The following is a 14,284-nucleotide window of genomic DNA, read 5'->3' as shown; positions in this document are numbered from 1 at the left end:
CCCCCCGCCCGCACTCCCGTTGTCTGTGCGTTCTCGTCCCCTGCCCACACTTCCATTGGCCATGCCTTCTCCCACCCCTCCCCCACCCGCACTCCCATTGTCCATGCTTACTCCCCCTCCCTCCCGTTGTCCGTGCCTCCCCCCTCCCTCCCGTTGTCCGTGATGACTACCGTTTGCAATGCAATAGGTCTCGTGTAAATGCGAGTCCTATTGCATTGCAAATGCTTGTTTATATTGTGAGTAAATCTCCTTTTACAAAGTGAGGGCACAAAATTAACTAGGGAAGTCACAAATATGTACTCCTTTCTAGAAACGTGTGTGTGCTCTGAGTGGCATCTCTTTGCCTTTTTTACTAGGCCAACTTTTAACTTTCAGTCACTCAAATGTTAATTTCACACTTGAACAGGGTTTATTTTTTCCCTGTTTTAGCAGGAATGAATTTTAGAAAACATGTGCAAGTCACCATTCTGCCACAACTGGTGTAGTTGGAGTGTTCACTCCTTTAAAGTTATCTTTGAGCTGATCTTGAGGTCATTGTGTGATCTATCAAAGCAACTTCACACATGAGACTCACAGCAATTGCTGGATGGAAAGAAGAATTTGAGGTGTTGCTTAATCCACATGACAATGTACCTATGTTTGTTTTAGTATGCTAAACAAGAAACACTTTATGTTTAATTCCCTGTTAGAAATGTTCAATTCAGGTAGTTAGAGAGTTGGGTTTCATTTGTTCATGATATTGTTCCCTTGATATTCCTATTAGCGTAATCATGTGCAAAATTCTTGTTTGTTATATTATAGCGCGAGGATGTCAGATTGTCTCTAAACTAGATATAGTCACCTAACAGAGTTGGGTTCGATTTTGCTTTAGCTGTTGACCTGTCAAGGTATTCATGCAAGTCACGGTTTCATCTGCACCCATGTTCTCATTTTTCTCTCAGGATTGCATATGTGACGAGTTTTGTCCAGAGTGTTCTGTGGAGTTTACACTAGACGTGCGGTGTACTGATGACCAGACCCGGCACGTAACCTCTCGAGACCTCATTTCCAACAATCCCAGGGTTATACCGGTCAGTGCTACCTCTTGTCCCCACCCAGTTATTCTTTATGATTATCTGCTCTATTTAAACATGCTTTCAGTGCCCTTCTTTCGCACGTGAGCCTGGGGTTATACTGCAGAATGTACCCCTTCTTCTTTGACCTAGTGTGCTATGCTATCGTTTGTTTTAATTGATGTGCTCCAGCTCTTATATCCCACCTGATGAATTTAACTAATTTCACACAGGTCACGTCTCGGAATAAAGATAGTGACCCGAACGAGTACCTGGAGCGGGAAGGTAAGGGAAATGCTGAGTGCTACACAAATGAATGTATGTTAGTCTTTAATCAGCGCATGCAGCGTTTGCCTGGTTTCCTTTGTGCTGTGTTGCGATCCACGTGGGAAGCAAATTAAGAACTTTTCACAGCATAACATGTCTACCATTGCATAGTTTGAGTCAATGGGACCATTCCAGTGCCTTCCCATTCGTCATTGTTGATTCCTTCCACTGTACAGATATTCTGCTTGTAAAACTCCGCAAGGGACAGGAACTTAGACTCCGAGCCTATGCTAAGAAGGGGTTTGGCAAAGAGCACGCCAAGTGGAATCCAACCGCAGGGGTTGCTTTCGAATATGATCCTGACAATGCTCTTCGACACACGGTCTATCCAAAGCCCGAGGAATGGTAAGTGCAAGTTTAGAAAGTACTGATAAATTGGTCTTTACGTTTGTGGTGCTATAAGAAGAGTGAAAAGATGGGTGTGCCATGAGAGGAGAAAAAAAAAAGAATTGTTGATCAACACTGTTTATCAAATGATGTTACTTGCAAGTCGTACTTCCAATAAAAAAAGTAATTAAAAAAAACACTGTTTATCAAAGGGACTTCGTAAGGCTCTGTACTAGGTTAAGGTGGAAATCGTGCAATCTGCCTCCTCCTTTAGATTAGTGACTCCACTGTGAATGCTTTCATTCTGAAGCACATGCAGGACTTTATGAACAAGCATTTACAATGCAACGGTCTCGGCATTGTTAAAGCTAGAGCTATTGGCATTGCTCATGACATTATTTTGGTTTATGTTTTTAAAACATTTAAAGACTTTTTCACATCTAACGTGGGCGATGGAGGCTTATGACTATCAACAGGGAATCCATGCACCGTCTCCAGCAAAATGTATTGTCCAAACGAGTGGTCTGTATTTGAGATTTCAGGTCAAGGGGCTAGTATGATTAGTGCAGGAGTTCCAGTGTGACAGGACCCTCGGGGTGTCGGGCCCCACTGCACCCCAATTATAGTTTTCTTTTACTTCCCAAACAGTGTCCCCAGGTTCCTTCCTTGCTTTTGGGTTCATAGCATCCTTTTTACTGCTGATGGGGGGGGGGGTCAGGTTTAGGACTAACTATATATTTTTATAATCGTAAACGTCATGAACTCATAAGAAAGGTGGACAGCTGCAGGTCATGCAACTGTGGGTGTGTTAAGAGCAGCCCATAAATAGCCTGTTGGATTGGTCCTGCAACTATCTGCACTTCACAGTGTTTCCAAAGGGCAAGTTAATAAATGCAACAAAATACAGTTTTCAGAGGCTCGACATATTTAACGAAAAAAAAAACACAGCTGGAAACGTGCTGCATCGTGACACTGCCAATTTTATGGGATGCTGGAGTCATTTTCCCCCTTTCGAGTACAACATACCAATGAACATGAACACTTTGAAAAAGAAAAGAATTCTTGCCGTCTGAAGTTATACATGTCAAGCCTTCCAATGATAAGCGACAAACTTTCGGTCACGGATGAAGGGACCTATTATCATTGAAATTAGCTACGTTAAGACGGTCCTTAAAATATGCTGTTAAAAGGGTCACTGGTAAACTGTGTACGTTTAATAGAAAACGTGATCCACACGAGGTTGGAATTCATTCGTTTTCCTCCTGAAGCGTATCTCTAAAGCAAACCAGGTAGCACACTGAATTCCCGCACCATGAGCCGCAAAATCTACCTCCTGTGGGTTGATGATTAATGAGCTGTGCTGTAGGTGTGAGGAAACAGTTGAAATGTGCTGTCAAAGAGGATTTTATCATAGAAGAAGGCAAAGGGGATAATGCGTACACTGTCCCAGCATGTTTCGCAACACCCTAGTGTAGCGCTCCGCAGCACCCCAACAGCACGACTCACCAGTGGGAATCCCCAGCTCCTTGGAACCGCGGCCGAAGCCCTTCACCACCTCCCCCTTACAGAAATAGGGTAAAGTGTTCATGGTGACAGCTCCGAGGACGTCCGGGAAGTGCACACACTGTCACAGCACAGAGCGAACCGGCGAATGGGTATGGAGAGTCGCTATCCGATAGTGACAGGAGGAGGTGGTGTGACGTCGCATCGTGCGTAGATCATTCACAACCACAGGCTGAAGGGCAACCGTTCTCAAGACTAGAAGAAAGACTAGACTGTCAACTTTATTGTTACTTCTCCGACAGCGGCCATCTTGCATTACCAATTTCCTTCTTCCGCTAGGCATCGGAAGATCCGTACACAACATTGTTGGAGTCGAGTGACAACATGTTTTCCCTTCGCGACGTACTCCACACGATGCTGCGGGAATCCCCTCTGACTGATCATATGTCGGGGCAGGACAATTCTATGGTAGAACCGGCGGGGAATATTATGCTTAAACTTTCTTCTGCTTTATTAAACTACAGCCCCGTCACCGAGTAATATACTTTAATTCATTTAAAATTGTACATGTACCGAGGCTCGAAGAGTGGCTTGGGAGCTGGAAATGTGGCAGACTGCGGTGCCCTGAGCTGAGCCTTGCTGCCTTTCTCCGAGGTGAAGCAGAAATGCCTCGGAGAAAGGCAGCGGCGTTTTCGGATTCGGGGGCGTGTTTTCAGTTTCGGGGGAGTTTAAACACGCCCTGCGAAAAGCAACGAAAAAACACGCCCCCGATTTAAGAGGCCAGCCAATGGAGAAGAGGAGAGAAGAGGGGCGGGTTCAAGCCCCTCTTCTCCAAGTCATTATGTCTCGCGAGCGAGACTGCGCAAGCGCAGCCTTCGCTAGCCGAGACCTAAAAATGAGCCCAACATAAAGTTATTTATGGCAAGAAACTGTTGATCTGTTCTAGACTCTGTATCCAAACCGGCTTCATCTGCAGGTAGTGTAGAGGTCCATTGCTTCTTTCAGGAATAGGGGTGCTTTTGTGCAATGAGTTGCACCAGTGATTTCACATAGATTGCGGTTTGTGAATAAAGTGAATTCCTTGCATCTCACCAACTAGACAGGGGCAGGAAAGGTTACATGATTCTGCACCGCCTCTGAAGTAACACGAGTGTTCTAGCCACAGGGCTCCCCCTCTCCTTGCCAGAACCCTATAGGTCCTCTCTTAAGTTCCTCTTGGAAGAAATAAGACTGCTGTGAAAGGTAGTTTTGTGGACCACACATATATCTGGATTTCAGAGTCTGCCTGCACAGAGCTTTTCAGTCCTGGCTTCATCATTTGAGAACTTTGAACAAATGTTTCTAAGGGATTGAGCAGGAAGCAGTATAAAATCGGCTTTAGCGTGCCTCAGTTCCTTCTGAATATTTAATTAAACGGTTGAGACGTTCCCCCTTTGTAGAAGAGATGAATGGTTGGATATGCTTCTCTTGTGGTCTCATCAAAAGGGTCATGTCTGTCTTTCTTACCTAAACTTCCTCTTTTGAATACTTAACAGTTAACTCCCTCTCAGTGTCTCGCGTTTTACCAGGAGAACACAGTGGATAAACTTAAACAATCTGATGAGAAATCTATGGATCAAAATAATTGTGTTTTGCATTCGAACTCGTTGCTTATGACCAAGCTGCTGCTGTTAATTCAAGGAACTATGCCAGGGATGTTGGAGGCATTAGTAGTGGTTAGTAACAACCTGACAACCCAAAAACTCTGTTTTAGGAGACATTAACAAGGAATTGGCAACAATAAACCTTAGCAAGTTTCTTCATCTTCATTTGTAGCGGGAGGGCTTTTAAAAAGGTGGAAGGCTTTGTTATAAGTTAAGAATATGTGTCTTGTAGATCTATGCTGATTATTAGGCAAGTTTAAAGGTTTAGAGTATAGGCAATAAGGGCACCCTTGTATATCTAGAGCCCACGTAAAAACGAAAAAAAAATACCCAAAGATGGCAAGGGTAGAAGTGAAGAATCCATTCAGGCAGTTCTTTTCAACTACTTTGTAAGGTTAACCTCTAGATGCTTTGAAGGTGGAGCACGTGCACAAAAGTTGAAAGCTATGTGTCAGCCTGGTTGCACAACGCAGGCTATCCAGTAGATTTTGAATAAAAAGAAATCTGGTAAAAAGTCTGATTTATCCTTGATCCCCCAATTGTATCCCCACTTGAGTATTCCCGTGCAAGACTCCAGGCGAACATTCCAGTATTTTTTTGCTATATGTTTTTTACTTCACAAAGCCTTTTCAACAGAAAATGTCCTCACTATGCATGATCATATGTAGGGCTCCGGGTTTATGGTATTTATGTTTTTGGGCATTTCCGTCTGTATTTATCCATATCTATTTTTTGCTAATTGTATCTGTATTTATCAATATTTATTTTGGGTTATGTGAAAAAAATTAAGCTGAAATAAGTATATTTCGACATTTATCTAACCAATAAATATGCACCAAATGCCTAAACGCCTGCCCGGTTACAGTGATATAAACACATTCCAATGATAAAATAGGCACTTATAGGAAAACATGCAAAGGGTAGTACTGTGGGGGTGGGGGAAGGGGGTGGGGGTGTGTGGGGGGGGTGCGTGCGTGTGTGTGTGTACGCTCTGTTTAAAGTTCTTTACAAAAATTATTTTATTTTGTTCAACCCCACGTACATTTCAATCTGCACAGCTATTGCCCTGGCAGGCATATTTGACAGCATTTAGAATCACTCAAAAACAACCCAATTTCCGTTTTTATCCACGTTTAAAAATAAATAGTTTTCTGTCTGTATTTATCAGTAAAAACGGAAAACAGTGTATGACTTTCACATAAATGATAAAATGTGGATGTGGCCGAATGGCCAGAGCTGCTAACTTTGTATCTGTGGAATCAGGTTTGAGTCCCAGGTTTGGCTCTGGGAGAATCACCTAATTTCCCCTGTTTAAAATGAAATTAATCTGTCCTTGTGTATATCAGTTTTACACATAGCGCAAACTCTGCCAAGGGGCATTGATATATATATATTTATGTATAAGTGTGTGTGTATATATATATTGTGAACAAGACCGCAGGCTTGCAGTCGAAACGCGTCTTCTTGCCATGCTTGTGAAATAAACTAACTTTGTTAGCACCATAACTGGAGTCTGTGACCTTTTGTTTGACCCGGCGAGCTCTTACCTTGCTAATATCACTGGTATCAACACCAAGATTCTCAGAAACCTTGTGATTTTAGTAAACCGAAGCCACAGGCCATCACCCGAGATTGAAAAGTGCTCCAGTACAGTTCACCATCAGCCACTTTTATGAGCAAATCACTATCTTGGGCACAGTCCGATAAAGACATATCAAAGGGCATGGACAATGTCGTAACATTTAACAAACAATTGCTGTTAGAGAGGAATGCAAAAAAAGTATGTTATTTTGGTAATTCACAGCATTTTGAAAGCATGTCTACTATTACATTAAGAAATCACCCTGCTTCATGTCTATTAAAGCTATGTGGGTCATGCAAGTTTGTAATTCCAAAAATTGGATCGTAATACTGAAACATTTGGGAGGCACTAAAACTCGTAACCAGTGACTGCATACACCCCCACCACATACACACAATTGTAAATGCATTTATATAGTGCTTACTACCCCTGACGAGGCATTGAAACGCTTTTTCGCGATGTGAATGGGATGTGAGGATGATTATGGTCTTGTTGGTTTGAACCCCTCCAAGTGGTCTTACAGCAAAGATGAGACCTGCTTTTTAACACTAAAACCATGATCAGGCGTGCAGCTGTTGTTCCTGAATGTCACAAACTACATTTTACATTGGAAGTGAACTGAGTGCCCATCCCAGCTGAGGAAGCACGCAAGAAGGCTGACCTGGAGCTTCTTCATTTTAATTCACATCAAGAAACTTATTCAGACCTTCACATGTCTTTTTGGCTTCTGGTTTTCTTCTGCTTATCCTACACATGCTGGTGCAAAAGATATTTTGCCGCCAGCTACGTGGGATCAAATGCCATCTCAACCAGCGACTGTTCTTAATGTTAGGTGCAATATGCTTGGCAGTCTTAGCAAAGCTTCTCGTCAGAATACTATTTCTGCTTCAGTATTAGTGCGACCCTTCCCCCTTTTAGAAAGACAGTCAACACTGTTTAGGCACATAGTGAAAAATTAATTGATTTGCACCTCTGTTAAGAAGCTGAGCAGTATTGTGGTTGGTAGAGCTGATGCTTGGAGGCAATGCCACCCTTGTAGTGAAGTCCACGTGTTTTGAAGATAGTACAGCAATGTTGCTTGAATGGATAAGGCATGCATATGGTCCACCAACAGGTGATAAAATTGTTTCTAGCTCACCCTTCGTTAAACTCAAATCTCTCTAGCACGCACAGAAAAGTACCCCTGCAGGCAGCTGTGACTGCCATTTGAACTACACCAGCTGGCTTAGCAAAAGGGTTGTCAAGTGGCTATGGAACTGAGGGTTAGTGTGCTGCGCTCAGATTGTAGTGTAGTTCCTATATCCCTGATAGGCTCTGCGCATTGGAATAATATACACTATAGATTTGACATAGGACTGAGGTCAGTATGTCAATATCGAGTACATTAAACTTAATTACTTGTGTGTGCCAGCTAACTCAGAGGTCACTAGAAACTTCTCGAATAAACAAGAAGGGATTAGTATCTGACAACCGCATAAACATGACAACTTTGTTTCCCTTAGAGTCGGAACAATCTCAGAACCGTGGAAACAATTGATAACAGTTTCACTCAGTCAATCGTGCATGCTTCGTTTCTATAGAGCTGCATAGAAATAGAGAGATGGGCGTTTCAATAAAAAGGGTTTATTGAACAGTCTTATTTCTCGTGCAAGAGATATGAACTGCTACAATCGTAAGACAGGCTGCGAAGTACAATATGTACAGAGTTAGCAGTAAGATAAAATAATACTGCAATAGCATGGTTTGTAGCTATGACATATATTTATAAAATACATACATAAATAACACAAGCTAAAATGTGATACTCATCTGATGCTTCTAAATTTTTCTACCCCACCTACCTAACCTAAGTGTAGTACGAGGTAAGAAGTAAGTGCTGTTGTCTAAAGTATAGCTAGCTATAGCTATAGTTTTGCCAAGAGTTGCCAAAAGTTTCTCTAGGTTCTAGTCTTGCTCCATACCTTAGAATGTGCGAGGTTGGAATCTCTTTCCGAGACTCGATATCTAACACCCCGCAAGGGGAGTCAGAAACACTGGAGCTGGATTCTCTGCGAGGAGGATGACAGCGTCTGGTCAGTGCCTCAGGCTGTTACTCGATCTTCTTCCGAACTTGCCGTGGCGAACCGCAAGTAGGCAGTTGAGCTGGACCGTACCGGAACCGTGGCTTGCCAGGGCAAGTGCAGGTATATCTATACCTTGAAAGCGTTTAGGAATGCCTGTATTGACGTAAAAGTCAGGTATCGGAACGTCATGAATGAACCCCTAAGGAATAGATGTTCATGCATACTAAATGAGTTCTTGGAGAAATCAATATCCAAGCAAGTGAAATGCCTAAAGGCTTAAGAGTCTGGTTTTCCAAGAACTCGTTGTGACGTGGATGGACGGATGTAGGAGACCATGCCTGTATTTGGTTAGCATGGACAATGCCTAAATAAGGGCTGGATTTTCTATGCCTAAATAAGGGCAATATGAATTGTACCTATATAAGGGCATAAATCGGGAAACCTATATACGGAATCCAAATCTACACACAACACCCACTCCAGTTTCGTATGAACAACATTACTAAATCCTAAACATGTCTAAAAGAGAGTATCGCATGATTATCTAAAACATGCTAAAATATATCCAAAAACGTATGTCCTAAATGCATTACAAAACCATTGCTATGCATTTAGGTGCTGTACATACTAAAAGCATAAGGCCACATTGGAATGCGAAATGAGTGAACCATAAATATATACACATAATTAAATGGCTTGTTGATACAGAAGAAAAAGGGCCGAAACCATTTAATATCAGGTTACGTAAATCAATTGTTGTTTATGACAAGGTGGCATAATGTCCCTGGAAGATTTTCAAAGAATTCTGTTCTCTATGAATGTTCTACTATAAGCAGATTACTGTGCCAAAAATGAGAAAAATACAAATTTGGAGAAAAAAAATTAATCAAAGGAAAAAGTTCCAAAGTTATTCCCTTGTCTGAAAAGAATGAAGGCCAAATTCAGAGTCTCTTCGGAACGCTGTTTGCCTGAATCAAAAGTCAGTGTGTGGGCCTGGAGAAAACATAATCTTCTAATTCTGTAGACAAAAAGTCGTCTACCGTGTAGGTGAAAGTTGGAATACCTCGTTTAGAAGATTAACTGTACATAGATGTGAACTATCGCCTTCAGCATTGGTTGAATCAGCAATGTTCGAATCTGATGTTACCTGCATGCCTGATATCTCATATCGTACCTCAGCAGTAGCAATTTGCGTCTGTGAAATCTCAATGAATGCCGTCATCAGGATTGGTAGCCGCTGGGGACAACACAGAGCATGGGCCGTAACCGGGTCCAGCAGAGTATTGATATCCGTAGGCATGACTGATGGGAGTGTTAGACAGATGTCTAGCACGCATTCTTCACCGCAGAGCAGGCAGCGTAGAACAGGTAAGATGCAATCTTGCCAGATTGGTCTGAATGACAGAAACCATGTGGTGTTTAATTCTCATAGACGAGGTAAACCCAAAATTTGGACGATGCGCTCATCTGTTTATCAGTGAGATTGAATTCTGAAAACAGTGACGTAGGGTTGATTAGACGCCAAGGCACATAGCCTGCACGCAAGTTTTGTAGCGTCCAGCCCAATAACATGATAGAACGTAGCTGAGACTGACCATGTTGCAACATGACCAAGTCTTGTTCCATGAAGTCTATGACAGAAGACACAATGCTGTCCAATGACTAGATTCTACTACAGAGTGAGTTTTCTCTAAATTAATACGGTCAATTTCCCGTATTCGTTCTGCAGTCTCTGCTTGGGTAACCTTCCATGCTTCATTATAAGCAGCGTAGGTACCGGCATATATGAAACTTTTTTGACGCTGTTTTCTTGGTCCTAGCAAGAATTCCCTAAGGTCTGCGCCTTCTTGAAGTAAAGTTAAGTGTTGTTGTACATCCTTCAGTGTAGCTTTCTGTAGCCAGTCAAGGCAAAGATTCCCTACACTGTATATTGTTACTACCCCTGGATGCTGTCTTTGAACATAGCGTGGGTCTGGCCTATTGATAGTGAAACCCTGTGTTTTGTTCAGGAATCGATCTTGACAGTTATTCGTGTCTGTGGGCCAGAGCAACCATTTTTTCCATTCTGGATCTGATCTGTTGTGATGCAAAATATTATGTACGTCGACCTCCCCGTGTAGTGCTATTGCTGGCAGGTATAGGTATGGTCGGTGTGTTCATGTCTTTGATCTTGGCTAACCCAAGGCAAGACGTTTGTTGGACAGTGTCATTCAAAAACATAATTTGCTCAGGGATGATACAGGCTCTAAACAAAGTTTCTACCCCCTGCACTTGCCAATCTTTTGTACCCCAGACAGATTTTGTCTCAATGTTGTCTTTCCAAAAGTCGAAACCTTGTCTAGACAGTTGGGCAATAAAGGCTGCAGAATAAATCTGTTTTGTAATGGTTAACATATTTTTAGTTCCGGTCTTGTTCACATTTTTAAAGTAAAACGTTTCTGGATTAGACAAATTGAACCCTGAAAAATATGGAAACTTCATTGCAAAAGTTTTTGAACTACCCTTTGGAGGTGTAGGGCAATTTTCCCATTGGTTATACATAAATACATTTCTAGGTGTCGCAGATTTATGCAAGAAATGATGACCATAGTGGTTATAACAATACATTTGTTCATAGTCTGATGAACCTTCTAAATATTAATGATTTGTGAATACAGTAGACATCTCTAGATCAGACATCATGTTATTAACAGTCTCGAAATCCCAATCATCAGAAAAGGTACTAGAGGTAATAAAGTCACTTAATGAAATCTTAAATAAATGTGGAATCTTCAAAAGCTCCGACGGGCCAAAAATGTCATATTCAGTTTGGTCCCAAACTATACCATCATGTATAGGAACGGCTGTGATGTTCACTGCTGACAAGTCTCTTGTTTCACGATGGGATGATTAGTGTGGCTGGAGAAGTAAGTTCACTCTTTGACTTGCTGTGTCCATTGGAATATATCTTCCATTTATCAGCATACCCAGAGTTAATACCAGAGCTAACCAAAGTATAAAGAAGAATATTCATTAAACCATCCATAGTTCAATCCATGGTGAAACCAGATAAGTCTATTTCAGGAGATGAAAAAAGTGTGTTGCTTGTTGTTGGAAACAGCCCACTCCCACTCCGCAGGGTGGTGGTGGACTCCCCGAACACACTGTGGTAGCTTGGCTCGAGTGGTCAGGAAACAGGCACCGTGCTAAGCATACAATATACCCATACAATAACCATGCGTGCATCCGTTCCAAAAACGACTCTACACCGTAAAAATTATGAAAATATCTTTCTTTATCTTTTTCTCTTAGTTGCTGATTGGGAAAATAAATAAGTCAATCACAATATACAAATTTTAAATAGTGCAGGTCAAATAAATATTATCTGAAGATTCAATAAATAGGGCTGATCATAAATACAAGGGACATAAATATAAGTGCAGGTAATACAGGCAATTAAATATTTTGAGGCAATAAATACTGTACCAATAAATATTGTACACCAACAAGTCCTGTGGACCAATAAATGTAGTGAAGCAATAAATAGTTAAAACTCAATAAATACAGTGCCCCCAATAAATAATTAAAAGTATACAGCAACACTCATGTAATCAGATCACTTTTCAATTCTTAAGGGCTGATTTGGCCCAGGCACAGCTTGTAGGGTTGTGGAAGGCTTGAGGGGATCTACTCCCTGGCTGGGACAAGGCTGAGGCCTAAACTGAGGTAGATCAAGGGGGGAATACCAGTGCCCTGGCTTTCTCTCTCCACACAACCTCTCTAGGTTAGTCCCAGTTCACCCCTGGCACAGTCAGGTTGGTTTCAGCACCTCCCTAGCCCCTTAGAGCAGTCTCTCAGGTCTCCACAGGGCCTTAGGCGCCCTCTACTCCACTTACTGCCCTTTTTCTGATGTTCCGACGCCGCTGGAGTCGTGTCGATGCCGTGAGGCGGTTCCGGTTCGATCTCGGCGGCCTCGGCACGATGTCAGTTCTTTGACGACGCCGGTAGGCGGTTCCGGTCCGATGTCGGCGGCCTCGGTTCGATCTCGACCTCCGATTCGACGGCGTCGGGCAGTCTCTACTCGATGTCGACTTCGGGCGGCTCCGGTCCGATGGCGCTCTCGGCTTCGATGACGTCGGCCGGCCTGGCCTCGATGTCGACTTCCGGCGACTCCGGGGTGCGATCCTCACCCCCGACCTCCGGTGCTCCTCCTCTCAGGTTCCGGGCGACTCCGGAGTGCGATCCTCACTCCCGACCTCCGGTACACTTCACCTCGGTCTCCGACGACTCCGGAGGGCGGACTTCACTCCTCCGATGACGCCGCTCGCTCGACCTCGGTTCACTTCCTCCTCGACCTCTGGTATTCCTCACGACCTCTGTCGGCGCCCTCTCACGACCTCAGGCGGCTCCGGGTACGACGTCTGCTTCCTCAGTCAGCGCCGCTTCTCCACCTCGGGCTCCAGGTCTCAGGCTACTCGACGCCGGACTCCAGGGAAACCAGTTTCCAGGTCAGGATCTTGCTATTTTCTGCTTCTAAGGCCTGTTCCTGCTGTCCAGGTCCTTAGGATGAGTTTTTCTGTCTTCTTCCCACACAGGGCTACAGGCTGGGATCCATCAGTAGGGACTAGTATCAAGGGTGGGTTTATGGACCCCACTCCAGGCACAAGTTTCCACCCCTGCTGCTTCACTCCTTCCTCCTTCAAGTTTCTGCTGCTCACTCTTCACCAGTCAGGTGCCAACTGCCAGCTCCAACTGCCAACACTCTGTCTTAACCTCCCAACATTCTAAACCGCCTCCAACTGTCACAGAGTTCTGGAATCTTCTGGAAGGTGCTGGTAGGTTCCAGTGGATGCTGGTGATGTCACAGGTGGCCACCATTTTGTGCTTCAGGCCCTCAGACAGAAGTTTCAGGGGTAGCTAAAATGGCTCCCTGAATCTGTAGCAACACGAAAAAGTCTGGTGGTTCCCAAAAAGGAAAAATTCAAACAGGGTTTGAGGCAAAAGTGGGACAAAATAAATAATGATGAGGAGGGACCACCCAAAGGGCTGACAGGTCTAACACTTGTTCTTTGTGCTGGCGTCGTTTCAGGTTCACTGGGATCCTCAGAAAACGTATGAAAGTTCATGAAATAACCAGAAGCAGTCCTGTCACTGGTTTGAATTGCATCAGGATTTGTTGAAATCGCTGGAACCAGTTGATCACTTGTTACTTCGTTGTAGACATGTGTATCTGGACGAACTGTCATTTGGGTCTCAAGAGGTATAAGTTCCATGGCATTGCTGCTTAGTCCTTTATTTTTCACTGCAGAATCTTCAAAGGTGATGATTGTAGCTAGAGGAGTGCGTCTGCTACATTGGCGGAGTCCACTTGGCCTACTGCTTAGTATCGGCCGCATAGTGTGGTTTGATCAGGTCGATGGACACAAATCTTTTCTCTTTTTTACCAGCAAGGTGCGGCAAAAGTACTGTTCTTGATCTGTGGATTGCTAGGACAGGTACTGGTTGTCTGCAAGAAGGCCCAAATTCCTTCTTATCCGTGATCTTTTCTCTGACTAGATCACCAAGCTTTGGGATCCAGACAGGCCTTGCTGGGACGGCCGGTTTTTCCTCAGTGATGGTTGGCTTCAGGATCACGTTGCTTTGTTTTGTTCTCAGTTCGTTTAAGTCCTGTAAAACAGCTAAACGGTCTTTGATATCAAATTTCTTATTTTCCATCACTGTGCCTTGCATATCAAGGTCCGGTACCAACATTCTAGTTCCAAATAGAACTTCGTATGGAGTGACACCCCCTAGAGAACTTCTTGGCAA

The 14,284-nt window shown here is 43.4% G+C and overlaps 1 protein-coding gene across 1 annotated transcript in view; it reads left to right on the top strand.

Moving 5' to 3' along the window:
• Window positions 1–14,284, top strand: part of POLR2C (RNA polymerase II subunit C) — a 151,902-nt gene that overhangs the window by 123,657 nt on the left and 13,961 nt on the right. The window contains exons 5-7 of the mRNA XM_085639377.1: window positions 942–1,070; window positions 1,286–1,337; window positions 1,556–1,724. Coding sequence (XP_085495503.1) covers window positions 942–1,070; window positions 1,286–1,337; window positions 1,556–1,724 — 350 coding nt within the window. The remainder of the gene's footprint in view (window positions 1–941; window positions 1,071–1,285; window positions 1,338–1,555; window positions 1,725–14,284) is intronic.

This window comes from Triturus cristatus, chromosome 12, assembly GCF_964204655.1.
Source record: "Triturus cristatus chromosome 12, aTriCri1.1, whole genome shotgun sequence".
Classification (NCBI taxonomy): Eukaryota; Metazoa; Chordata; class Amphibia; order Caudata; family Salamandridae; genus Triturus; species Triturus cristatus.
This window is presented reverse-complemented; position numbering and strand designations above follow the sequence as displayed.